Source organism: Melospiza georgiana, chromosome 5 (assembly GCF_028018845.1).
Source record: "Melospiza georgiana isolate bMelGeo1 chromosome 5, bMelGeo1.pri, whole genome shotgun sequence".
Taxonomy (NCBI): Eukaryota; Metazoa; Chordata; class Aves; order Passeriformes; family Passerellidae; genus Melospiza; species Melospiza georgiana.
Genome location: NC_080434.1, coordinates 31,304,501 through 31,331,450, shown reverse-complemented (window position 1 = coordinate 31,331,450; position 26,950 = coordinate 31,304,501). Strand labels below are relative to the sequence as shown.

General features: G+C 43.6%; 1 protein-coding gene across 3 annotated transcripts; it reads left to right on the top strand.

The window, feature by feature from the left end:
• The first annotated feature begins 4,811 nt into the window (after window positions 1-4,811).
• LOC131084033 (glycerol-3-phosphate acyltransferase 3) lies at window positions 4,812-26,950 on the top strand. 3 transcript variants are annotated; one of them, XM_058025121.1, is made up of 13 exons: window positions 14,167-14,218; window positions 15,696-15,814; window positions 17,941-18,023; window positions 20,040-20,310; window positions 20,781-20,855; window positions 21,330-21,419; window positions 21,612-21,705; window positions 22,115-22,230; window positions 23,301-23,356; window positions 23,816-23,901; window positions 24,325-24,453; window positions 24,929-25,008; window positions 25,814-26,950. In XM_058025121.1, exons 4-13 carry the CDS (start codon window positions 20,066-20,068, stop codon window positions 25,938-25,940), a joined length of 1,098 nt encoding a protein of 365 aa, XP_057881104.1. In that variant the 5' UTR covers window positions 14,167-14,218; window positions 15,696-15,814; window positions 17,941-18,023; window positions 20,040-20,065; the 3' UTR covers window positions 25,941-26,950. The 3 variants fall into 3 exon arrangements, with proteins under 3 accessions (XP_057881103.1, XP_057881105.1, XP_057881104.1); XM_058025120.1 differs by lacking the exons at window positions 15,696-15,814; window positions 17,941-18,023 and adding an exon at window positions 4,812-4,986 and having other exon boundaries at window positions 14,146-14,218; XM_058025122.1 differs by lacking the exons at window positions 15,696-15,814; window positions 17,941-18,023 and having other exon boundaries at window positions 14,146-14,218; window positions 20,134-20,310.

The following is a 26,950-nucleotide window of genomic DNA, read 5'->3' as shown; positions in this document are numbered from 1 at the left end:
TTCACTGTTTCCTCTCTCCCAGTGCAGTGGAAATCCAGGCTGCTAGGTCATGCTCAACAGCCACCCGAGGTGCTATCCTTGCGGCCTGCTCCTTGTATTGGTGTCACGAATTCTATCATGCCTGCTGGGTCAGTTGGTTTTAATTGGGTTGGATTGATTAATTCCTATAAATCTAAATTTCTAAACTATGGGGCACACCTGGGTACTGTGTTCATGAAGCACACAGTGCTTATAAGCCCTTGCTGTTGCTGGAGACAACACACAAGGCTGCAGCTCCATCAGTGCACATTGCCAGGCTCAAGGGCTGTGTAGAAGCCAAACTACTTCTATTTATTTTCAGTGTAATAAGAATTGGTAGTCCATGACAGCAGCAAGTAAAATTCCACTTAGGATACAAAGTGAAGCTGAAAAGATCTGACTCCTTTTATAAAAGTTATCAATTTTTACAGTGAGTTATAGCAAATACGGAGGTAGAGAGAAAGCATGCCTTGCCTGCAGCCAGAAGGCAGACGAGAAAGTGCAGAATTCCCCCGAGTGGTTTGCTGGCTACCTGCCATTCCTCAACAGCACAAGATAAAAACAAGCCCTGGGATAACCACCCTGACCCTATTTACTTGCAATAAAACACTGATATTTACATGAGATGAAACTGTTTGATATTCTGAAGCTGCCCAGCTCCAGTGACAAGAGACAAATGAAATGCTACTTTTTATTAGATCTGACCCACCAGAAGCCAGTAACACATGCAATAACTTAGCAAAGGGAGCCTGAGACTGTCTCATGAGGTACAGGCTCTCTTCCCAGCTTGGTTAACAAGATTTCCCCCACCTTGGAAACCAAGTTTGTAGCCATGTTCCATACCACCAAAACTTGAGAGGTGCTCATAATTAGCGGGGATAAAATAAGTGTGGCCAAACAAACAAACAACAACAACAAAAACAAAAAAATACAAAAAAATTCAGGAAAGCATTGCGGTAAGTCTGATCCTTTTCCTCTGTCTTTGATTCAATCCAATCCCCATTAAAAGCATGTGTTACATCAGAGGGTGATGTTTATTTGGACAATGAACATACTTTTGCTACAGACATAAAAATACACTATTGCTAGTATTAAAAGGACAAAAATTAAGAATCTCAGAAACTTCTCACAAAATTAAAGGAAAAAAACCAACAAAAATTTTTGCATCCATTTGGAGCACCTGATTTAGGTAAACTTGAAGCATATTGCTTCAACCACAACTTTTTTGGTATGCACTGTACTTGGTGAAATAAATTGAAAAATAAGGATATATGAAAATATTTTCTTCCAAGTATAGCAACACTGGTATATTCTCATGGGATGTTTCTTTTTGAAAAATACTCCATTAGAAACATGGCTAAATATAGCCTTTCTACGTGAAATAGGCCTTGAAAAAAATTAAAGCATGGAAAGTTTTTAAAACTGGCACTTTTTCTGTGTCTTCAATGTATATCATACTGTTTCACCCATACTGAAAGTATGGTCATAGTGCTAGAACAAAAAAAATCCCTTCTTGCTTAGGAAAACAGGGTCACTGTAAAAGTGAGGCAGAGAAATTTTATGCCCTCACAGATTACAGTGCAAACAAATAAAATGTAATGATGTAATCAATTTGAAACGAAATTGTCAGTAGATAGGTGATCAGCAGTTTTTAGCAGCTTTATCTTTAAAAGGCAAAGGACACTTAGTAAAGACAGCAAGTAGGTTTGTTTCTTATTTTAAAAAAGTCAACAGTGTTTGCAGTTAGCAGCCAACTGTTCTTCAATGGGAGTGCAAGATTTGTGCAAAGGCCAAACTTCAGCATGGTTATGACAGGACTTTGGTAGCAGCACCGTCATCAGGAGGCGATTGGATGAGCAGGCAGGTTTCCTTCCTGTTGTCCCAGGCAGAGAAGGTCATTTTTCAAGCAACTCAATAACAGAATTGATTTTTTTTTCTTCTCATTTAACATTAATGATTTTGTGAATTATTCATGCAAGCATGGAGGGGAAGCCTGAATGCAATAAATAAGAGTATGTGTTTATGTGTAAGTGTCACCTGTCTTGGTCTGTTTAGCTCACACAGGATGGCTGCCTGTGCCTAAAACTGCCTGCTGTCATGATACGTTTTCACAGTGTTTTACCCCACTGTTACATAGTGAGAGCAGGGGTCAACCCAGCCACCTTCCCCTGCTCATAAAACACAAATGTTGGTAGAGACTGCTCCCTTCCCACTCTTTGTTTATGGAGCCTGAGAACAGTGCCAGCAGGTCCAATAGCCAGGCATTGCAGCCAAAAAAAGCAATGCCTTAATTCCATGTGATGAATATTACAAGGAGAGGTCTCCAGAATCTTATTTTGTTTCTCCAGATACACTGATGGATTCCAGCCTTCTGAGACTCAGGAATTTGACATAAGGTGTGCCATTTCACTAAAGCAGAGGTTAACAAGCACATAGACTAAGCCAAACTATTTTCAGTTTTGAAGGTTTGTTTTCTCAACAAACCCACAAGGCAACACTTCGCCTTGCACAGGATTATCTGTATTGCAATTCCTGCTTCAGATGGCAATATTAGATGCCATTAGTTGCTGTCTAAATAAGGTACTGAAATGTCAGGGAGATAGAAAACTGTATGATCTATTACTGTGAATTGTGTTGTTTTCCTCAGGATCTAGACATCATCTACTGTTGCTGCTTGGGCTGCATCTGTCATTTGGATGAAGCATTTTGTACCTTAACATGAGATGAAAGCAAACTAACCAAGCCTTTGTCCACTGTCATTCGCACCCAAGATGAAAATTCACAAGCAAGTACTAAAAAACCTATATCACTTTCTGCTTGGGAAGCAACAGACAAAATACAAAATTAAAATATGTGTGTGTTATAAATATCAGCCAGTCTGGAAAGTAATATTCTTTTGATTGGTTTCTGTTGTGGGCTTTGGGCACTTTTAATTGACTTGAATCCACACATCTTTGTAATATTTAAAAAGCACTTGTAGTGCAGATAGTAAGAACTCTTTATTATCCTATGTATGGCACTGACAGGTTGTTGCCTTGATCCTTACTGGGCCTTTTGGGCATGATCATAACTAAACACTCAGAAGAATGAAGACATTGAAGTGCTGTTTAGCAATGTCAGATCTAGCTGGACAATTGTGGCTGTTGTGTCTAGAGGCTTCACCAGGGATCATCCTGCTTCTGCCTCAGAGAAATTATTTAACCAGATGAGGCAAAGAGTAGGAGGAGAGACACCAGAGCCAAAAACAGGAGCCAGAAAGCAATGCCCTTGTCCACATGACTCTCTTGGAACTCTTCTTGGACTCTAGTTCAGATTCAATTTTTCATTGAATCCTAAGCACTTGGCTCTCAGATATATTTCTGATCACTCAAATGTGGAGAGGCACACCAAACATCCCATTTCTATTGAAACAGTTATGAAAGATGCACACAAAAATATGCTGACTGCCTTTTTCTGGGAGGACTATGTTATTCCCTTTCCCTGGGATGCTTTGGGCTGACATCCCTCTTCAGCCTTTTTCTGCTAACACCGCTTTCCTGGATTGTGTCATGCCAAGCGCTGTAGGACGGGCTGTGCACAGGCCGGGGCAGGCAAACCCTCCTCCAGCCAGGTGCCACCAAGTTTCTGTGAAAAATCCATGTATTTTTTGATTGGATTTTTGCAAATATTAAAATGAATGTTATATGTGTTGTGTTAGAAAGAAATGCTGTATTAATTCTCTTAAGTACTGTGTTAAATATAGTTTTAGGTTATAAAAATTTTTAAAATAAGAACTATGTTAGTGGGGTTTTTTTAAAGAAAGGAATGAGGCACTCCACCAGATAGCAGCCACAGGACACCTAAATCTTTCAGGGAAAAGAATTTATTGCCTTCTTATCAGAAGAAACTAACTTCTTCCCGCCTTGAAGGCGCTGTTAGGATTAGAAGGAAGAAGTTGAAAATGACCAGACAAAATCCTGTGTTTGAATGGACTTTATGCATCATGTATGAAGTGTAAGAATATGCAACGGGCTATTGTTTTTAAGGGTCAATCCTTTGTTAGCAGGGGTCTTTTTCGGGCTCGTGATGCCCACAAAAAGGCACCCGGACATCCGTAACTCTTTGTTTTTATTGTCTCATATTGTCTTAATTCAATTTGTCCAAATTGTTATTACTCTAATTGTGTTACTATTTTTTTAACCATTTTATTACTATTAAACTTTTAAAAATTTTAAAAACAAGTGATTGGCGTTTTTCACAGTTTCCTTTCTCTTGGAGAGGGCCTAACGCCGGGGTGGGAGCTGGACCCTCAGCGAATCCCTCTTCCCCGCTCAAATCAGGAGGAAAACACAGGTGGTCGAGTGCAGATCTTGCCCCTTTTCCTTTCTTTACTTCTCCTCTTTGATATTCACACACCCACGAGCTATCCCCGGTTTTCCTTTCCATTTCTGCCCTCCGACCTACTCGTTTCGGGCTTCCTAGGGCTTTCCAGCCCCCGCTGCTCGAGGCACCCGGCTGGCCACGGCAGGGCCGCCGCGCTCCCGCCCGCCCCCGTTGGAGCCGTTTTCCCACAGCAGGAGCCTTCCGTGCCGTCCGCTAGCCCCGGGTTCCGCTGCTTCCCGCCCCGCGGGCGCCCTCTCCCGAGGCACACGGCTTCCAAATCTGCACCACCGAAAAGGGGCAGCTGTCTGCACCACCCCAGCCGCTCCCGAGCGGCCGCCGGGCGCACGGTGCCCCGCGGGGCGGGGCGGGCCGGGGCGGAGCGAGGCGGGCCGGGCCGGGCCGGGGCGGCCGCGGGCCTTTAGGGCCGGCGGGAGGCGGTGCTGGCGCTGCGCGGCCCTGCGCGCCATGGAGGTCGTGTGGGCCTTGGGGCAGGTGGGCGCCGTGTGGATGGCGGTGGTGCTCGGGCTCATCGTACTGCCCTCGGCTCTGGGCATCTCGCTGGGCATCTCTGAAGCCTATATGTGGGTGCTGGTGAAGACGCTGGAGGTAGGCGGGGGCTCTGAAGGGGAAGGGGGGTGTCCCTGGCGCTGCGTTCCCCGCGGAGCTGCGCCTCGCTCGCTGCCCCCGGGCCCAGGCGGGCCGGGCACGGCTCCCTCAGGCCGGGGCTGGATATCCCGGAGGGGCGTCTGTGCGCTCCGGTCCTACCGCGTCCTTCTGTAGGGGAGAGCGGGTGGGTCACGTCCTGCCTGGCATCAGCTCTGCCCGGCTGTAGCTTCGGGCTTAAAGCCCTCAGGTAAAAGTGGAGATCTGTGTTAAATTTCTGGCTGTGTAGGCTCTGGAGCGCTGTCCCCGGAGCCGCAGGAGAGCGGAACAAACCTCGTTACCTAAGGCTGTACCATGGCCTGGGCGAGGCTGTCGCTGTGGCAGCTGTGCTCCACCTGGGGAGAATGATGCCGGGTCATGCTCTCGGAGGGTGTAAAGGTCTGCTGCCAGAAGTGCTGATGCTCAGAAACGCGGACTCCCATCCCCAGATGTCCACTACCTTAGCTGCCATCTGCCTCTCAATTCTCAGGGATAGACAGTTTCTCGCAGAGGAACTGCTTTCTGCATGGGGCATATTTAATATGTGTGTGAAAACCCTCCTTCTGAAGCTTATGGTAGTGGTGAGCAAGGGTGTTTTGAAATTGTTGCTGGACGTGATCAGATTTGAATCTTTACTACGCCTTTTCCAAGGAGGAGGGGTACCCAAACCACAGAAACAGCTGTAAGGAGGAAAAGTTAAATGACTCACAGCACACTCAGTGGCTGTGCAACATGCATCACTACATGACTATGGAAAGTAGATTTTGTCTAATTTCGTCTTGTTCTTCGAGGTTTTTAGGCAAGCCTTGTTCCTGTACTTCAGTGCCTGGCTAAAAAAATTCCACCTATTAAATCAGCATTTGTTAAATGCATCTTAAGGCAAAATGTTTTTAGGCTTTTGGGTGAGAATGAGTCTGCTGTAAGTAATATCTGGGACTGTGAATGGTATCAGGATAAATGTTGAGGAGAGAAGATGCAATTGTTAGTGGAAAAAAGGATTTGAATAGCAGGAGCTGAGGAGGTAAAAATCACCCTGGCCTCAGGGAGCAATTCAGATGGCCTAGTGAGATAGTCTTGTTTGGATGACTTGCCTTCACCTTTGAATAACCACAATTTACATTCTTTATTCGTAGATCATTAATCATTATTTTTTAGTGTCATCAAAGGTTGCAACAAGAAGTGACTCAAAATGTTTTGGGCAAAATTGTGGAGAAGTATCTGGCAGCATATTGATGGTGGTTAATTGTGAGAGCTCTCCTATTGCCTGAGGGAGGAAGTAATGACTTACCTCTCGAGTTACCATTACTTTTGCATTAAATACTTTCTGGAGTTGCATGCTGCTCAATATATTAAAAATGTTATTAATGCATAATTATATTGGACATATATATGATATAAAATAATGTATCTATAAAGAAAAGGCAATGAAAAATTGGAAAGTATTCTGAGAAGAGTCAGCTGAATTTGACTTGCTATGGGAGAGTGAAGAAGCTCAGTGCACCCAGGTATTCAGCTTATCTCAACCTGGCCTTGCTTTGCCTATGAATACTTAGTCCTCAGAATACTTGCATGGGGATAATCCCTGGAAGGAAGTGGTTTGTTGTGGGATGTTTCCTCTTCATTTGCTCACAGGTCTGTCTTGGTTAGAAGCCTGGCAGAGGACGACTGTCTGCAGCCAGGTCCCAGCAGCACCTGCAGGAGGGCCTGATGTGTAATATCTAAACTGTGGATATTAATCAGAGTAATATTGGGAAAAGTACTGTATCCTTCCATGACAAACTTTTAAGACATAGGTTATTTAAATAATTTGGGAAGGTGTATTTCTTTTATAAGGGATAGTTATTAATACTATTGTGTTAACAGTGAAATGTGCTGCTAGCTGAGTGTCTGCAGCTCCCTGGGATGTTAAATAGAGTGTGCACATTTTCTCCTGATAAGAGCTTTCTGGCTCTGTGAAGTCACAGAATGCTGAAGTCTCTGCTGGCTGAGGCCTTTTTCAGCAGTGTTAACTTATTAGCTTCCTTAAGCTTCCTTTTCCACTCCCTGGATCTCCTCAGGCCTTTTCCCCTCTTTTCCAGGAGGAGGCACCTGCGCAGTGTTCAGTCAAGGTGCTGCTGCTTTTGTTGCCTCTTTAATAGGCCAGATTACAGGAGCTGTCTGAGAAGTGGTGGCTGTTTGTGCATCCCCGGTGATACCCTGGCTTTGCCTGTTTGTATCCCGTGTCTTGGTGTAGTGGAAGGGCACAGTGACTGTGGTTTGTTTCCTACATGGCCTGTGTTGTCAGGTTACAAAGTCTGCTTTATTCAAATCAATCTGTTTTGAGGGCCCAAGTCTGTCCACAGTTCAGGGACAGTTCTAGAGTTTGCTGTGATACCTCTTCAGGTCGTATCAGACAAAACAAAACATCCAAGAATGAGTCTGTGGTGTTCATTGTTGTGTAGGCTGTGGGATGGAGCAAGTTAAGATGATGGGGGCTTGTGCTTGAGTTTTTTCCTGCCAATTAAAAAAAACACCTTTTTCTGCTTGTTTCATGAGGGCAGAAGCTTATTCTTGGTGCTGCAAGCATGATCTGAGAAAAGGGAGTGGGAAGCTCCTTTTAGGAACAAAGTGTTTTTGTACTTCGACCATCTGACATTTCTGACAAGGGACATCAGTTGGTGCACAATGGATTTTTCTCTCTGCTGAGCTGCCTCAGCAAACACATGCTGCTAAGAAAACACAGCGTGTACAGATGAGGATGTGCTGCTGTTAGGTTGCATTTGACCCTTAAGTACTGCACTAGGGATTACCAGCCTTGTATGGATATATTTTTTCCTATGTGATTGTATTTTTTTCCACGTGATAAGGTAAAATGTGTAGAAAGTTGTGCTGCAGAAGCTCAGCAGGCAGCACTTGCTATTTGGAAGCCTCCTTCCCCCATCATGTGGGTATTCCTGAAAGTGCATGAACTTGCTCCTGAATTGCCTTACCAAACACAGCAAACTTTTAGGAGTTTGCTCATTTTTGTCTGTGGCTTTCCTTCCAGTGTTAATAGAAGGATTTCTGGCACCATGTTAGTATAGTTTTTTAAAATGTGGGAGTACTGCTGCAGACACATCTCTAGCAGCTGTTTGACCCTATGAGGAGCTAGTCTGGACTAGGCAGCTGCTGTCCTGATGCTTGTCAAGTCTTTTGCCACAGAAATATTCTCTACTGCTGAAATGCTGGGGACTGTCTCTTGCAGTCATCACAGCCTGCTGCATTGCTCCCGTTTGTTTTTCAACATCAACAGATTCCTTCCAATTTTAAATTTAGTGCATTTTTACCTCTTGGTCTCATTTATGCTCTTTCTTAATCCATTGCTTCTTGTGAACTCTTAATATGATTTGGGGCTGTCGAGGCCCCTGCAAACATGCCATTGGAGGTGTCTCGCTAAGCACTGGAGAATCCAACCTTTCAGCAAGTCCTTGGTCTTTCATTGAGGCCCATAGAGCAGTCGCTGTCCCATAGGATAAGTTTCTCTATTTCCATCAGATTGTAGAAAGTCTGTAGGACTAGTTTGGGCAGTGTGTCTATATATTTGGCAGTAGCAATGCACCCTCCCAGTGATGATCTCTGCTTGGATGGATTGCAGCTCAGCTTGTTAAATACTTGAGGATTTTTTTCCAGTCTGATGGGGTTTTTTTTGGGTGTGCCTTGCTGCCTGAGACAGTAGAGTTGTCAGCAGCACTTTGTAAAGACTGCCCTTCTTGCCCTTTCTAATGGGAAAAATTCATGTGTTTTTAAAACTGTGTGGTGCATAATGCTTGTGAAACATGAGGAAACAAGAAAGCCTGAGGGAAGTGAGGTGTTCAGGTCACATTTGAGTCAGGAAACAAACAACCTGGCTATTAACTAACATCACATTATTGTCTGTTTCTGGACTAATGGTTTGTTGATGGCTGCAAGCACTTTTAGTGCACTCCCCTTCCCAGTCTCTGGAGGCTTTTTGTGGGGGCTTGTGGTGAGCAGAGAGTGCTTCTTGTGTGGCTGCTTTTGCTGGCTGTAATGCACAGCAGATGCTGCACTTGTAGGTGTTGTTCCAGTCCTGTAACTGACCCATGGGGTTTAAGAGCAGCCCCTTGTAACAGAAGCAATTCCTGATACTGTATTGTGCTGCCTGTAGGGAATGTATTTTTGCTGCACAAGAGTGTATTATTCTGTAGCTGGAGGTTAAGCCCAAGTTCCTTGTGTTGCAGATGACCTTGGCAATATGAATGGACCTAGGTATGAGGGAGAAAGGACCTCTCAGTGTCTCTGGTCAAACTGGAGATTGCAGCTGTGCAGGGCCGGTGGGATGGACTGATACTCTTGTCCTAGGTATGCCAGGCTGCAGCTTCTTCCCATAAGGCACCATCAGGATTGTGTGGTGCAGGGCATGAGGGTAGGGAATGGAGAGGAGGATGTAAGCTGACAAACAGATGAATCATTGTGGGCTTTGACTGCTGCTTGTGTAACTCACTGGCCTCAGCAGCAAACTTTGCTGACTAATGTCATCGCACAGTCAGTGAAGGCCTCTGTCTGTGTAATTGGTATCCTTCAAGGACTGCTGGGCAGAGGAGAATCCGAGAGAGCTCTGAAAGCTGCCAGCTCAGATGGTAATGAGAAGCGTGTCTTGGAGACATGCCTGGTGTGAACGATGCATCCTTGTTACAGGGCTCATGCTGACTTTTGGAATAATATTTTAGCGAATTTTGTGCAGAATCTTGAAGTAAATCCCTGGCCTATATTAATGTAGACCCAGTCCTTTGAAGGCCTATATATATATATGTTTACCACAGATTTAAAACTCAAGAGTCCTTGTACATCAGTAAGATTGGCAGAGCTGGTGGTTGCCCTTTGCCGTAATAGCATCAGTAATTAATGTGCCATATTCCAGATCAACAGCTCTTGTCTGAAACTGCTCTCTGTTTTACAGCATGTGAACACTGTTAATAATCAAATGCTGTTGAAAAAATAACAGCAGCTTGCCTTGAAGTAGGAGTTTGTGAGGCTGCTGTAAAAGAAGCTGCTTGGCATTCCTTTTGCTGATGCCATTGGTGTTATCCTATAAAGCTGGACTCGTAATTGCTCATTGGATACCTGTCCACCAGGAAGGACTTGCTATGCAACTCCTGTGTGTGGAGGAATTTGGGAAGCTCCTTGGAGGCAGTGCCAGGGGTGTCCCATCAGAATAAGAAGTGCATGGGAGGTGAGACAGGACGTTTTGCCCTGACTCGGAAATGACTGCTCCTCTTGGTGGTGTTGGTGTTCTTTCCTCACACAGAACAGTTCAACAACTGGCATGCAGACCTTGCTGTGTTAAACAAGGTGGCAATGTGTGGGATGTGCTCTGCAATCTTTCTGTTGTTGCTGAGGTTTGGAGAGATTCCAAGGAGGAGTGCTCACCTAAACTAAAACATGAACTTTTGGCTCTGATCCAGCGGTGCTTTTAAAAGAGGAACCCCAGTGGTCTGTCTCTATGTGATTGCAGGTTTCAGTCATCTCTCCCTTCCAAAACATTGTTGAACATTGTTAAGTCAGAGGTGGTGTAAAGGTGGTAAATGAGGTGAAAGGTGGAGCCCCATTCCTTAGGAGAGCAGGCAACACTTTGAGGTGTTCCTAATGATTTGTGTTTTGATCCCAGCAAAGAATGTCTAGACGTGCTTTCATGAAATGACATGTCAGGCTTGGCTTTGGACATAGTCAGACCTCAGAGGCAAGAATCACACATTCACAAGAGATATCAAAAACCCTTCCTAACTCCAGATAAGACAGTTGCTAAATAGACAACTATCTTTCTCAAGTACTGCCTAGGTCCTCTATGTGTGTCAGTTGCTTAGTGATGTGTAAGTGAATTTGATCTTTTGGCCACTTTAGATTTTATTTTAAAGGTGCTGATAAATTAGAGGACTTTTCTAGGAGGATAAGGAGGGAGAACTTTTCAGGGGAAAGTTGATGTTTTCCTTGCCTAGTGAAGTGTGGTATCTTCAGATTCTGCATTGCGTAATTAAAGCATTCAAGCTACTTTCTTGTTAGCAGTTATGATGCTAAAGTTTCAAAATTAGACATGTGGTGATGCTTGTAGTTCTGGGATCATGCTGTTTTCTAACTTTACATTTTCAGTCCATTGGGTAGCCCCACTGTAGAACTGTTTTTAATCTGTTCAGGAGCCTGATGTTTTGTATTTATTCCCCAAAGCTGCCTCAAGAAGCCCTGCTAAAAACACAGGTCTGCACCAAGGTCCTTGGGACTGCCAGCTCAGCACCAGCTGGGAGAAGTCACTTAGATTTGTGTCACTGTTACTGAGAGATCCAAAAGCCTTGCCAGTCTGCTTTTTGCTCATTTCCTGAGTAGAAGGGAGACTATGGCTTGTAATTGTTTCGTGCTTTGATCTCTAATACACAAACACCTTTTTTCCCCTCTGTGGGATGGATCAGCTCACATTGTGATAGCTCTTTGTAGCATAACCTTGTTGTCCTTCAGCGTAGGAACCAGTGATGGATGGCACATATCCCCAATTAGCAGGAAGGAAGGAGAATTACTCACATTAGTGTGGGTGGTGTCTCTTTTGTTTCCCAGCCTGGATACAAACAAGCTTTTCACTTGATCAAACAAGCTTTTCACTTGAGATTCTGGCTTTGGTGGTAATGCCTTTAATTCAGGTGCCTGAGAATATGTGAAAGAATTAGATGTTAAGTAAAAATTTCTAATTTCTTACTCCTTGGTTGCTGGAACATACATAGTTTTTGGAAATATGGTGGATTGAGGTAAGAAGAAAGCTGACAGAGAACTTAAAATTTGTTTTGCTGTGTCATCTGATAGATGTGGGTCCTTAGGAATGTCCAAATGCTCCTGACCAAGAGGGAGAGCTGGTCTCATCATGGCTTATTTTATTAAGTGTGCTTAAATCCCCTAAGAGACCTGGCATGGAATGTAAGAATGCCTCAGCCACTGACTTGTGGAGCAGAAGTCAGTTGTCCCCCAGAATACACGGTGCAACCCTTGTACATGATGCTGCACTCTTGTCAGGCCTGTGGCAGTGCTCCCATCTCCTGGGAGGGCACAGGTAGGGTGCAAAGGGAACTGTCCTCTCCAGGCTTTCTCTTTGCCACTGTTCCTCCATCCCCTGGGTGGGTTGCTGCACCTTTCTGGAGTTAGAGGGACATGAGGAGCAAAGGTCAGACCACTTAGGAAGAAGAAAGGGGCTTTTCTGAATAGGGTTGATAAATGTATTTGAGCAGTGGAAACTGACTTGAGTTACATGACCCTGCAATTTCTCTGCTTTGGGAAGATTGCACTGCCTCCTTTGCATAGCAAAACGTCAAGATGCCGCAGTATAGGGGGAGTTGCAAGCTTTTGTGCATTACAAAGGCCTGTCTCAATAACCTGGGTCCTCCTGATTTGTGCTGAGGCTCAAGCTTTGACACAGTCTAGAATGAACCCAAAACTGCAGGATTTCTGTAGCAAGAGCTTTCTGAAGGTAGTGTTGCATTCTCTTTCGAGCACTGAAGTGTTCTTCCAGGTTTTAATTATCCCTTTGAGAGGATTTGAAAGATGAAAACTTTTTTTTTTTCTGCTGGTGTGTATGGCTGAGACCATTAGCCAAATATGCATTGTTCTATGTGATAAGTGACTTAGCTGTTTGTGGAGATATTAATTTGTTGAATGCAGTGATTCAAGTCTGGTCAGAAATGATTGTGTGAATGTGTTTGCTGGTCCCTCTGTACCCCCCAAATCCATTCCATAGACAAAATGTAAAATGACAGTGCTCTGAATAGGTTCTTCCTTGAACATTGTTTTGGTTTGGTATTTCCCAGAACTTTTATGGTCACAGTACTGATAAGAATGTAGCCAGAAAGTTACTGGAGGTACTTGAGTACTACAGAAGAACTGAGTTATTCCTACTGTTTGCTGCACGAGAGGCATGGGCAAGTCCAACAAACTTGGGGACTGTGGCAGCTGTATCTCCAGGAGTGAGGAGGCAACAAATGTCACTGGAGCAGCTTCAATACATATCCAGTTAAAATTAATTCCTGGAAGAGCTATTGCCTTAGCAGCAGCAGAACTGAGAAGGAAGGGGCTCTCTGTAGCTCACCCCAAAGCTGGTGAATTGGCCTGTTTTCCTGCTGCTTAGAGCTTCAAAATGAGAGCTGAGAGAGTTGAGGTTGTACAGCCTCGAGAAGGCACCTGGAACTCATTGACCAGAGAAGCTGTGGACTCTCCATCCCTGGAGGTGTTCAAGACCTGGATGGGGCTCTGAACAACCTGATCTGGTAGAAGGTGTTCCTGTCCATGGAAGGGGGTTGGAACTGGGTGATCTCTAAGATTTCTTCCAACTCAAACCATTCTATGATTCTGTGAAGATGCCAAGAAATGAGCAATTGCAGAGTCAAGGGAAATGTCAGGTTTGTTCAGCTTGGAAAGTTCTTGGGTGCTATCCTTTTTGGGTTGAGTCTGAATTTAATAAAAAATTCTTATGAGTGCAAATGCTGGTTTTGGTTTTTAGTGAAATCATCTGTGTGCAGGCTTCAGTTTCACTTAAGCCAGTTAGAACTTCTTGGGTTTTTTTTTTGTTTTTTTTTGTTTGGTTTTTTTTTTTTTTTTTTTTTTTTTTGGGTTTTTTTTTTTTCCTCAGTATGATGAAACTCTGAAAGGAGACAGTCTGGGTTGTGCTATGCCTGTCAGCTTTGTGAACATTTACTCTGCATGTGTCTTGTGTCCAGCTCAGCTTCTGGGGCTTTCCCTGTGGCCTGGATTCAGTGGCTGCTGTGGCAGTAGTAAGGCTGACTGAGGCCTTTCAGGCTCTTGGTGGCTGTGAACTGGAACTGAAACAGGTGTGGCTCTCTGAAGACTGAAAGCAGAGTTGAGAAGTACTGACTAGCACTGAGTGTTGTTTTGGTTTGGTTTTTTTAATTATTATTAATTACTCTGAGTTTCTTCATAAGAACTGTGTATGGGTTTGGGTTTGTGGACAGATCTGAGGAGGATGAATGATGATTACCTGACGAAGATATTCTTTGAAAATCACAATGTGTCTTTGGCTAACTGTTGGGTTTTTTTGGTGACTTTTTTCCTGAAGTGAATACTGCATGTGTGAAATGATGTTTTCATTCTGTTCAACAGTGGGCCACTATCCGGTTACAAAAAGGTGCCAAAAAGCCGCAGCCGCAGGTGCCACGGACTCCTTCTGCCACTGGTGAGAGCTTGGGGTAAATCACATTGGTGAGACTCATGTTGTCATGTTGGAGTACTGAGGCCTTCTCAGATGAAGCAGTTAGGTGTGTGCATGGGATAATCTGAGAAGAGGTGGGTGTTACATGCTCGCTGAAAGTCATGGTATATCCTCAGGCAGCTGCTCACTCACTGCCCCAGTGGGACTGGGGAGAGGACTGATTGCAAGGGTAAAATCCTGAAAATCCATGGGTTGAGATAAAGACAGTTTAACAGGGAAAACAAAAGTCACACACACAAGCAAAGCAAAACAAGGAATGAATTCCCTGCTTTCCCATGGGCAGGCCAGACAGCAGGGCCCCATCATGGGTAACAGTGACTTGGGAAGACAAACACCATCAATGTCTTGCATTCCTCCTTCTTCCTCCCATTTTATAATCTGAGCATGATGCCATATGGTCTGGAAGGTCACTTAGGGTCACCTGTCCAAGCTGTGTCTCCTCCTACTCTCCCAAGCACCCCCAGCTTCCTCACTGGCCTGGTTGTATGAAAACCAGGAAAGCTCCTGGCTCTGTAAATCCTGCTCAGTAATAACAAAAACATCCCTGTATTATCAACTGTGTGTTCAGCACAAATCCATAACACAGCCCCATACCAGCTATTCTGAATAAAATTCACTCTACCCCACTGAAAGCCAGCACACTTACATATCAAATTGTTTTGCAATGCTACTGGCTAGCAAACAGTTCCTGCAGTATAAAATGCTGCTTTTACTGGCTCATACTGAGTCTTTGAAAAATCAGGGGATGAGGAAGTGAAGAGCATGAAACAACATGAAATTTACCAAAACAAAGTAGAGCTTAAGATGGAGACTGTTCCTAGTTGATACAAATTTTTGTGTTTAAATATGAGGTTAGTTTTCATCTTGAAATTTGTCTATAGCCTGATGCTTCTAGGGTTGCTGGCAAACTATCTCTGTCCTAACAGCATTAGAGTGCACTTAAATATTCTCTGAAGAGGTCTAAGTGTTTGTTGGACAGCACCTTTCTTTCCCAAGCTCGGTGCTTTTTCTATGGTAGGACTGCAAGTTGAAAGTGTGTAGTGGGCTTGTCTTTTTTTCAGTCTGCTGCTATTGACCTTTTACTCTGGAGTTAGTACCAGTGTTTGCCAAACTTCTTGCACTCATTGTCTGTAGAAAGACAGCTGAAAAGTTGCTTAATCTTTCTTCCTTTAGCCTGGTTTTGAAATTAGTTCTTTAACTATATCTTAACCCATACTGTGTGTGAGTTGTGGTAGACTGTAGTAGGTCAGAGTTGTCTTTGACTTTGGAGCCATAAGAGAAGCCTGAGTTTGCCCAGGAAACAGGAGAAGGCTGAACAAAGCATTGCAGTCAGCACTTGGTTTCCTCCTGGTTCCCGAATGCTTCAGTTTTGTTATTCAATTGCTCTATTCTGACAGCATTTGGCAGCAGTGTGAGCATTTTCTGTGTGTTCCTTCCTTAGGCTGCACAACTGGAAGCAGGCCCAGCCTGCCAGTTAGCAGACAAGTCAGCTGTTACCTGAGCCTGTGGATTAGCTCATGTGAACATGATCCAGTAGTGGGCACTGAATTGCTGAGCCGGGTATGTGTGTTTCAGCTCCAAAGGGATATGCTTATCAATACTGCAAACACTGGGATCACTGTCTGCAGGCCAGGTGTGCAACTGGATTCCATGGCAGCAGGTGTCAGCACCTCTGACAATAAACTGTAGTTACTGCACAGCACCTCTGGAAATAGGTTAAAACTTGTCTTGCTTAGTTGCTGACTTACAAGTGGCTGAGGAAAAGCACATCCTATATCACTCACCAGTGTCTTGAAAGTTGTGGGGTTTTTTGGGAGGAAAGGGGGAAAGGCAAGGTTTGCGGTCCTTTCAGGTAATTGTCAGTGACATGTGGTCTGCTTCCCAGGTTGCCAATGATGCAGGAAGATCCTTTTTCTTCCTGTAAGGCTGATAGTGCCCCATCACTTCATGGGCCAGTGAGATGGCAAGAGACCCTACTGTGCTGCTTTAGCTGCCCAGTGGGAGCTGTCATCCTCCTAGACATCTGATCATTCTTACACGTGGTTATTTCTTCTCTAGTAAACAGACATCAAGGGAGGGAGGTCTTAGTTAGTAGATTGGTCTTTGAACTATGTTTGAAAAAAAGCTACAAGTAGCTATTTCTCCTGCAGCTGAGGGGTGTGTAGTGTTAATATGTGCTGTGCTGTAGTTCAGAGCCTGCACAAAGTTGAGTGTACTTTGCTGTCTGGAGGACCATTAGAGATAGTAAAAATGGCCTGAGGTAATTAATATAGATGATTGCATGCAGGCTATGTTCAAGCAGTCTTAGGGATGGGGATACACAATCACAATGGCAGCCTGAAGCCCTTTTTAATGTCCTTCATATATCTGAAATAAAAAGTTAAAATCTTTCTTTCCCCACAGGAGGTGGCTCTTTCTGTCGGAAGCTGGAATCTTAACTGTTCCTTACTTGAGAAAGTATGGGGAGACATGTGATGCTGAGCTGTGCTCCATATCTTGCTCTTGGGAATTTTTAAAGCATAGGAGTAACTGACTTGTGATTAGGAGTTCCTGGCTGTGGAAGAAAGTACTTGAGGGCATCTGCCCTGCATCACAGGGCAGGTGTAGGTCTAACAGTGCATTATATAAGTCTGCTGAGGTGACAGAACATGATCAGACAGAGGCCCAATTGCATTACACAATATTTACTGAGGGAGGAGAAACTCCTGCTGATAATGAATTACAGAGTAGTTGATTAAAACAGGGTAAAGGTAAATGTTTCTCTGTGTGTACGCACCTATGTGTAAGTGCTATACGGATGTGTGTATCATCTCTTATGATTTCCCTGACCAGTCATAAGATTTCCCTGACTCACTGTACTCAGTCAGTCAGGGAAATCAGCCAGTACTAGGAGTTGGGTCAGGATAGAAGGGAGTACTTGACTTTATGTTCAAAGTCAAGTTCTCCTGTTTCCTGGCAGAGCAAAAATGGTCCTCCCCAAACACTGAAATTTTGTCCCTCAGTAAAAAAACAAACAAAATCAAACAAAAAAAGACCAACCCCAAAACCAAGTGGACATGATTGAAGAGACACCACCTTTCTCTGCGGCATCAAATCCACTGTGCTTTACATCTCTTGGCAGAAAGGGCTGCCGGTGCCCCGTGTTGGTTGTGTGATAAGCAATAGTTTCAAGAGAAAAGTTGACTGGTGTAGTTACATGGGGAATTATGCGATGCTGTGACCTCAAGATCTTTCTCTGTTAGAGGGCAGTGTGTGCTGGACCCAGTGGTAGCTCTTGGCTGAGTAGGTGCTTGGAGGGTGGGTGTCTATCTCACTGTAACTGAATAACCAGTTCTCAGCTCTCCATGTGGGTGCTGGCTGTGTTGTCTTCAAGGTGGTGGGTTTAAAAATGACAAAAATGCCAATAAGAGATTTGAAAATTACATTCAATAAAAGAAAAGCTTATGCAAATAATCTTAGTAGTATCTAGTTACTACATAAGTAGATACTACTAAGGAGCTAATTACTAGATACTACTAAGTAGATCTACTTGCTTTGTAAGTAGACGGTGTTAAATTTGAGCCTGGTATAATTAGTTTACTGGAGTATGTGAGCTTGAAGGCTTGGGGTTAGTGCTGTGGTGTGTTTTTTTTTTTTTTTTTTTTTTTTTTGTTGTTGAGACTAATGTTTGCTGTACTCCTGCATAGGTCTGTCTTTAGCCAGCTCAGCTGTGCCTGTGGCCAAGGGATTAAAGGCCATTAAGTGTGACTTGTGATTAGAAGAAGGCCAGGTACGTCACCAGAGAGAGCAGCGTGTGTGTAATTCTGTTTGTAATACCTTCACGTGCCACTGGGATCTTGGCTTGGAGCAGCTGTCCCAAAGCTGCAGGGCAGTTGGTGCATGGGGTGTTATGTGACAAGGACAGCACCGGCTGATGAGGCTGGACATACCAGCCCTGCTGTCTCAGCTTGCTGGCAGTGTGATAAACTTCTCAGCTGGGTTCAGCTGAGAAGCTGGAGCTAGATGGGCCATCTGTGTGAGTGGTGCTGAATAAGGGGGAAGGATAACAGCTGGATGAAGAGGAACCATTCCCAGCTCTGGGAACTAGAGAGAGGGGTGGTACTTGTGTGGTGGGTGCTGGAGCGTTCCCCTGGTTTCTTGTCTACAACCTGTTTCCAACAGCACAGAGCAGACACGTTGCACTGACTCACCTACAGTCCTGGATATTTCACAGTTTGGAGATTTTCTGAGTGTGAGAAAAATTGAATCAAAAGCTAGACCTCTGATTTGGGTTTAACATATGACATAAGCATAGTCCATTTTGGTAAATGTTTGATGTGATGCGTGCTTGTATAATTTAGATCCTGAAGAGCATGTGGCTTTTTGGGTGTACCATACTAATGGTTTGTATTTGTAGGCTTGTCATAGGACAATGCAGTGAGGTGGCCCGCTGGTACAATTGGGAGTTCTGCCTGCCAGGTTCCATGCTGAAGGTGCCAGTAGGTTTTGTAGCAGTGTTGTTCTTCAGTATTTACCTCAGTGGTTTGTGGGATTTGTATCTTGAAGCTTCCCATGTTATCCCATATGTGCCATATCCGTATGTGTGATAAGAAGATTTTCCATATAACTTGTAATTTAAATGTTACAATTATTGGCACAGGAAATATACTGAGAGATTTTCTGCTGACAAGACTTAACTGGGAAGAACACATTCTAGGATGTGGAAAGTTCCTAGTAGCTTGATAAATTGGGTGCTTTTTTTTTAACTCAGCCTGGAAGCACAGAGATTATGCAATTTATCAGAGGGCATCTGACAGAGTGGCAACTTGAACTTGGACCTCTGTAATCCAAGTTGAGTGTCTCAGGGGATGGTTGTTCTGGTTAACTGTTACTCTAGATTTCTTTGGTCATCAGTTTCTGGAGCCAGACTTGCTTACAAGCAAGCAACTACTTGATCTGTGTTTAGCTTACACAATTTGTTCTTGCCTTTGAAAGCTCTGATGAGAAATTTGTGCTTATCAGACCATAAGCTTAAAAAATGAACAGATTGGAGGGATGGGAATACTTCTTGTTTGTGCTGCAGTTGTGAAGTCTCCAGGTTTCTCTCCAGGCATTATGTAGTCAGAGTTCAGCTGAAACAGTTGTTGGTGCTGAACTAAATCAAGGCTCCTTTAAGCACAATTTTCTTTGATGTAGTGTTTTGGAGAGTTTTTCTTTGTTTGATTTTAAGTAAAATAAAAAAAATAGTGTGGTCTGCCTGTACTTACAGAAAATATTCGTGCTGTGGTGGCAGGGAGGTGTGTTTGGTTCAGAGCTGGTCCATGCACAGTTTTGTGGTCTGGGGCTTTGGCAGTGTTGTGGCTGTGGGACACCAGAATGTCAGACAAGATGGGAGTAGGGAAGCCTCCATCAAGGAGATTGAATGCCTTTAAATACACAGAGCACAGGAGGGAATGAAAAGGCCAAGCTCTCACTTGGTTTCTCCTGAAAGCATAAGAAAGTCCTGAATAAAGTTTGAGAACACGCCAGATGGTGGGAAAGGGTTTGCCTTCTTGCTTCATGTTCAGTAGGTAACAGAGCTTGATGTAGTTGCTGCTCAAGGTGTTGTTGTGAGGAAGGGGAGCTGGAAGTGGCCTCCTGCAGGGTATGCTGTGGTCAGCTGCACAGCTTCACTTCCTGTCCTAGGAGGGGCTCTGACAGTAAATTTGTCTTCTTGAGTAATACAAAGTGACTAGTGATCTGGGGGGTGACTGTTGGTTACATCACAGAATTATTTTCTCAGTTGGTTACCCTTTTCCTTCCTAAGGTATCATTGAAAGGGATGAAACGCCTATGGAGAAAGAAATTGCTCTTCTGCATCGAGCAGACTTCGAATTCTCCCACATTTTTTACTTCTGCAGAAAGGGGATGGAGGCTATTGTGGAAGATGAAGTCACTCAGCGATTTTCCTCAGAAGAGCTGCTCTCCTGGAATCTGCTCACAAGAACTAATGTCAACTTCCATTACATCAGCCTGAGGCTGACTGTCGTGTGGGTCATTGGGGTGGTAGTGCGCTACTGCATCCTGCTGCCTCTACGGTAAGCTCTGGTGCTGAGGGGTTTTGTCAGCCTGAGGACGGGTAAATTTGGGCTTTCTTGGTAAATGTCATCTCAGCTTTCTTTAACCCAAAAGCAGCATTGGCAGATATAAAATATTAACGTCCTTAAAGGCTCCTTTTATGTTAAGAAGCACTTATTTGCCATGGAGAGTAGAGTAGAGCTGCTGGTCATCTTTTGCATGAATGTTTCCCTTAAGCTGATGTGTATTAGCAAAATAAATGTAAGCTCTAAAGCTCCCTGACACTGTGTGCATGGGAGTATCTGGATCTGCTGCCTTTGCTACACCATGACTTTAAGCAACAGGTTAGGGAATTGCTGAGTTAGAGAACTCCATATGTCAAGTATCTGAGGAATAACTGAATTTCTGCAATCCCTTTCCATTTTAAAGAGGGGAAAGTGTTATTACAATGAGCAAAGGTACTTAGGTTTAATGTCTGTTTTGTCTGTAGCTTTAGCCTCGCTGCCATTGGGATTACGTCAATGATTGTAGGAACAACTGTGGTGGGACAGCTGCCAAATGGCAGGTAGGTACTGTGTGTGAGGGATGAACTCTCCAAGTTGCATCAGTGCAAACACTGGAGTGGACAGATTTTTACCTATAACAGACTTCCAATAGTCCATTCCACCCACAAATTTGTGGACCCTGTTTTAGTGGCATTTTGAATTTGGGCTGGGGTTGGATTCTTGTCAGTCTTGGCATTGGGGTTGATGATTTCTGATGGGTTCCTCCTGCTGGCATGAGATACTCAAATGGGACATTGTAGGGCAGGTAGTAGTGTTGGGATGAAAAACACCCAGCAGAGAGAGGACAGCCTTGCCTAGCAAAGTGGTGCCAAAGGCATGATGTATCTTGGCTGAGCTGCTGGTAGAGCTGGGAACATCCCTCTGTGCTCCAGAATACCAGGAAGATTTCAGCCCTGAGTTGTGTTGAGTAGGCTGGAGAACATTTCATGTGCTTGCTACTTTCCAGGATGTTTCAGCTGTCTAATTTCTTTCAGGGTGAAAAACTACCTGAGTGAAGTGGTTCACCTCACGTGCTCCCGCATCCTTGTCCGAGCTCTGTCTGGCACTATCCATTACCATAACAAGTGAGTGAGCAAAAGTGTGTATATGCTTATATGTGTGTGACATCCCATTGAAAATGGGGACTGCTCTCTCCTGAGCTGCAACTTGATGTCACACTCTAAAGGCTGACTCACCTGACAGCTTAATGGAACTATTTGGTGTGTAATGTGGTGCTTTAATGCACTAGCAGTCTAACAAAAAATATGTAATTTCAGGGAAAACAGACCTCAGAAAGGAGGAATTTGTGTTGCCAACCATACATCACCAATAGATGCGATCATTTTGACAAATGATGGATGCTATGCAATGGTATGAGGAGACCTAAGATAACAACAGCAAAGGGACGAGGAGAGGGAAAGATTGTGGGGTGTTGCTTGTGGACTTCAGTACTTAATTTTCACAGCAGTGATGTTTGCTTGAGCATTGGTCAGTGGGGAAAAATGTAAATTATGTTGAAATTGATCTATATTATGTGCTGGAGAAGTTGTTCTTGGACTGTCAATACCTAACTCTTCTGTTGAAGTACCTGAGATAGTACCATGTGAGTGTCTCGATTCTTTCAAGTGAATGCATTTTAACAGTTCTGTGGTCATTGCTCAATCCTGGCTTGCAGCCTCCCAGTGCATTTGTGTTTGTTGGATGTTTTTGGAGGGGTGGAGAGGAGGAAGTTGTGCCTTTCAGGTGTCTCACATGCTGATGTGCCTTGCTGGGCTTGCAGGTGGGCCAGGTTCACGGTGGGCTGATGGGCATCATCCAGCGAGCCACGGTGAAGGCCTGTCCCCACGTCTGGTTCGAGCGCTCCGAGATGAAGGACCGCCATCTAGTGACAAAAAGGTGACATGTGTGCTGGGCTGCCTCCCTGGACAGGCATTGGGCAGGCAAAGACCTGGATTTGGGAATGAGTTACAGGGGTGGTGTGCAGCACACTGCATCACTCAGAATGACCTGAGTGTGCTTGCTCGTGTGGGCTTTGGTGCAGTACCCTGAGGTGAAAATGTCAGGTTCCCAGGTCATCAGGGAAGGCTTGAAGCATTTATGCAGCGTGCCATGGTTTAGACCAAAGGTTCTGGGAAGCTTTGGATTGCAGACTGTCACAAAATATCTCAGTTGGGAAGCAATCAGCAGAATAATTAATATCTGATGAATTCAGGTGTGTACTTGGAAACAATATGAAGATACTTAAATTCTGGTAGTTTCTGTTGAAGAGAAATACTGATGATAAAATTGGATTTTTGTTACAAAAAGTCAGTATCACTGGAAATTGTGAACAACTAGAAATAAAAAGTCTTATTTGTTTGGGTGAAAGGCAAAATGTTTTGTTATAAGGATGTAAGTTGGGTACAAATGTGATTTTCTGCAGGATGTCACCAAAAGCATACCTGTGAACACTGTAGTACAGGGATAAAAATTCTTCCTAATTTGTAATTAGGTTAATTTTGACAGGTATTCTTCACTGGCTTATTTGCCTCTGCACAGCAGGACAGTTTTGCCAAATTGTCCAAGTGTTATTCAAGTACTGAGCTGTAGGCATTTAGAAGTCCCCTTTTAAGGACTATGCTGTTAAGTAGCGGAGGCTGCATCAATAGGCTTTTTTCTTAGGCAATTTCTCCAAGGTTGAGTGGATCAGAGTTAGTTAATGGCATATAATTGTTGGCTTCTCTGACAGACATTAGTAAAATAATGCAAGGGAAGGAAAATGGGATATTGCATCAATGTAATGCTCCAGGGTGCTAAGGCCCAAAGCTTCAGTTTGTATAGGAAAAAAAAGGCAAGTGCAAATTAGTGTCTAGTAAAAGGCTTTGGTTTCATACATGTGTAATATATAAAGGTATTTTTAATGCACCTGCCTGGGGAAAGAAGAGTGGAAAGGAGCTGTTTTTTAAGCTTTCCTTCTGCTTCCACAGACTCAGGGAACATGTGGCAGATAAAAGCAAGCTCCCAATCTTAATTTTTCCAGAAGGTAAGAGGCTGAACTGCTTATCTCCATTCAGTGTAGATGTCATTCCTGTTCTCTTTTCATGGGTTCTGCTGCTCAAGTCTATCTTCACCTCTGGCTTCAACTTTGTTAGGGGCATTCCTGGTTTTCATCTTTAATATAAGATGAATATACATGGAGACAACACAATACTGTCTCTGGATGTTGCTTCTCCTGGCAGAAGAAAGGGAAGATTGTTTATTTTGCCTTGAGATTATTAATTTGCTGTGCTACAGATTTAACCGCAGCATTGTGATTTTTGTCTTGCACACCTTCTGGCTTCATTCAGGGAGCCAGTCACAAGACAAAGGCTAAAAGTAAGCAGGGGGGAGATGCTTAACTCAGTGAGCAGCAAATGCAAGCTCTTTATGGGTAAGACCTGTCTGTGGATGTTGTGTTGTACTGAAATGGCTGTGTGAAGCAATGACTTTGTCTTCTGGACAGGTACCTGCATAAACAATACATCTGTGATGATGTTCAAGAAGGGGAGCTTTGAAATAGGAGGGACAATCTATCCTGTTGCAATCAAAGTAAGTAGAAATAGCTGGCTGCTGGATTTCAGAGTTTGGGATGGCTTTTTGTCAGAGGGGCAAGAAGCTGTCTCAATGCAGCTGCTATTGAAAGCACAGTAGCTCTGGCAATTGGGTGGATGCTGTGGATGACTCCTGGAGAATAAGTGGCTGAAATTAGAGTTAAGTCCTTTGGCCTATAGAGTCTGGCTGGTAGGCCTGATGGGGTCAGCTCCTTCCTGCAGAAAGTTGGAAGGAAGAGAAATCCAGCTAGTCCTTCCCAGTGCTGAAGGGAAGCATCCTGCTCACAGCAGACTTAATTCTTTTGGCTGTTCAGGCAAATGGGTGATGTCTGCTGCTGGTTCTGTTATGTAATCCCAGGTCTGAGAGGCTGTGATGGTCTGGGGAAAGGCTCAATCAATTGTTTTTTGTGATCCTTTGCAGTATGATCCTCAGTTTGGAGATGCCTTCTGGAACAGCAGCAAATACAATATCGTGAGTTATCTGCTGCGAATAATGACCAGCTGGGCCATCGTTTGCAATGTGTGGTACTTGCCACCAATGGTTAGAAAGGTAATCGTGCATCTGGTTGCCTGACTGCTATTTAAAAACTTGACTGTCTGCAAGTGCACTTTTACTCTTTTTTTCCCTCAAAACCTCCGCCCACCCCATGTCTCCAAATTGGTTTTATACTGGATTTTTGTCAGTGCTGACTGATGTATGATTGGACTCTCCTTTTCCTGATGCAGCTTAGTACCATCAGCAGTGCATCAAATGTACAAAGGATAGCAGTAAATACACTGCTGTTCACAGTAGCAATAATGGTAATGTTCCATCTTGTTGAAGCAAAATTTTCTCCTAATTTCAACACTCCAGGGGAAAAGTGAGTTATTGTCACATGGGAACATCAGATTATGATGTTGGCATGATAAGGAATGGGTATTTTGGAAGTGAGCTATTTTGATGAGGCAACAGATGAAAAAATGTTATGAAAGTCTGCTTCCATTGACTTCTCTCTTTGATTATGTTGAATTTGTGGCTCTTGAAGGAAGATGAAGATGCTGTTCAGTTTGCCAACAGAGTGAGGTCAGCCATTGCTCGCCAGGGAGGACTGACTGAACTCCCATGGTGAGTGATGCCCTCCTTGTTAGAATTCATGGACTATTTGTGATTAGTTTGACTGATAGGTGCTTCCATCCTTAGCTTTCTGACAAATAACATTGAACATCACTTTTTTCCACTCAGGGAAAACAATGGAGTAACTTCACATGCATGTATGTGAAAGTTAAAAATGTATGAAGTCTTTGGAGCACATAGCATGCAGTGAGTCATATCTAAAAGGCTTGATGATTTTGAAGTAGGTCCATTCACAGTTGTTTCTGATGTTGAGATTAAGTAGCAAAAGTGAAGTTTGTTGGCAAATCTGATGAACAACAAAAAATTAAACAGGTCTTGAGCCTTTCTCCTCTGACTTCTCATGTCCTGCCTCAGTAAAGTAGCAGGGTAATGCCTAGATTTCATGTGGCACAAACTTGAGAGTGAAATTCAGATGATGAGAATGGGCAAATAGATTCAACTATGAGACACAGCTTTGAATAATATAAGGCAAGACACAGCTGTAGTATTGCAGAAAATTGACTACCTCTACAGTCTGGGGAAGTAGCGTCCCAGACTGCGAAAGATTTCTATCGTAGGTACAGCGTGTTACCAACATGATCAGGCTGCTTTAATGAGCTGAATTCAAAATTTGAACTGCATAAGCTATGTGCTCAAAGTAAAGGTTTTAATAAACCTGCTTAAAATTGAACGTTATAGAAGTTCTGACGCAAAGCCTTTATTACCTACCTTAATCAACTGTAGAGTTTTAATGTATTGCATAGTTTGATAACAATAGCCATTACAGCCCTGATGGTTTACTGTTCCCTCTTTCCAGGGATGGAGGACTGAAACGAGCAAAAGTCAAAGATACTTTCAAAGAAGAACAGCAGAAGAACTACAGCAAAATGCTAGTGAGAAATGGATCAGTAGGAAGCCTGTCTGCAGAAACTGAGTCAGACTGAGTGGTGGTTCTTGAAAAGTAACTTTGCACAACCAGCCTTAGCAGAAATGTGTTTTTTTAAATTAAAAAAAAAAACTGTCAAAAAATAGAGCAAGATAACAAAATCCTTCATTGTGTGTATTCATATTCTCTGTATGGCTGGTGCAGAGCCTGCCAAGGGCAGTGTCTCTGTGTTCTTCTCTGTTCATTCTTTCACTATTGTGCCCCTCTCCATCTTCATGTGATGATGCACTGCAGCTCTTGGTATTCCCAAGCTGAATGCTCGCAGAGTTAGAAGATGAAAAAACACCCCAGTTTTTCTGAGTTGATAAGAATGAAGGGAAGTACACTGAACAAATGCTGTCAGCACACTGCTTGTGAAGATACCTCTTTTTCATGGTACTTTAAAGGTTTAAACGTAACAAAATTTTGTCTTTTTATTTTCCTGTTGCTCACAGATTTTTTGTTGTAGATGACTTAAATCATATGCTTTAGGATGTTGTCAGAACTGTGAGATTGACTCTTTGTTAGCTTGCACCTGGATGTGCAAGAAGGGAATGGAAGCAAGGGTTGCAGAGACCCTACAGGATGGGAAAGGAGCTGTCCTGCTGACCATGGAATGTGAGGAATTTGGTGGCCTTATAACATGGTATTGACTTTATTGAGAACTGCTGCCTGAGGGAAGATAAGGGGCAAGTCCTCAATCTCCCTGTCCATTGCTGTTGTTGGAATTGCTTTCTTGAGTTCTGGAGCTGTAAAGGTAAGGTACGGTAAAGGTTGGACAATGTAGGCTATGACAGATGAATCTTTGTAGATTGTCAAGAGTGCCCATCTGCAAAAATTATTGTTAATGGCTTCAAATTCTCAAGAGAGCCACTCCAGAAACACATCTTGTGTTTCCTGGGCTAGCAATAGCTATCACAACCATAAACATAGGATTAGTAAGTCAGCTTTGATATGAGACATGACGTGTCCAAATCTGCAATATGTTGCTGTCTGAATGTAATGAGAAATAAATTCTATATTTATAAT

Bases quoted from the DNA above. Each gene is read 5' to 3' on its own strand.
- LOC131084033 (XM_058025120.1), top strand. From the start codon at position 4,846: ATGGAGGTCGTGTGGGCCTTGGGGCAGGTGGGCGCCGTGTGGATGGCG. The intron at 20,311-20,780 runs GTAAGCTCTGGT...TTTTGTCTGTAG, and splicing joins TGCATCCTGCTGCCTCTACG to CTTTAGCCTCGCTGCCATTG. The intron at 23,902-24,324 runs GTAAGTAGAAAT...GATCCTTTGCAG, and splicing joins TCTATCCTGTTGCAATCAAA to TATGATCCTCAGTTTGGAGA.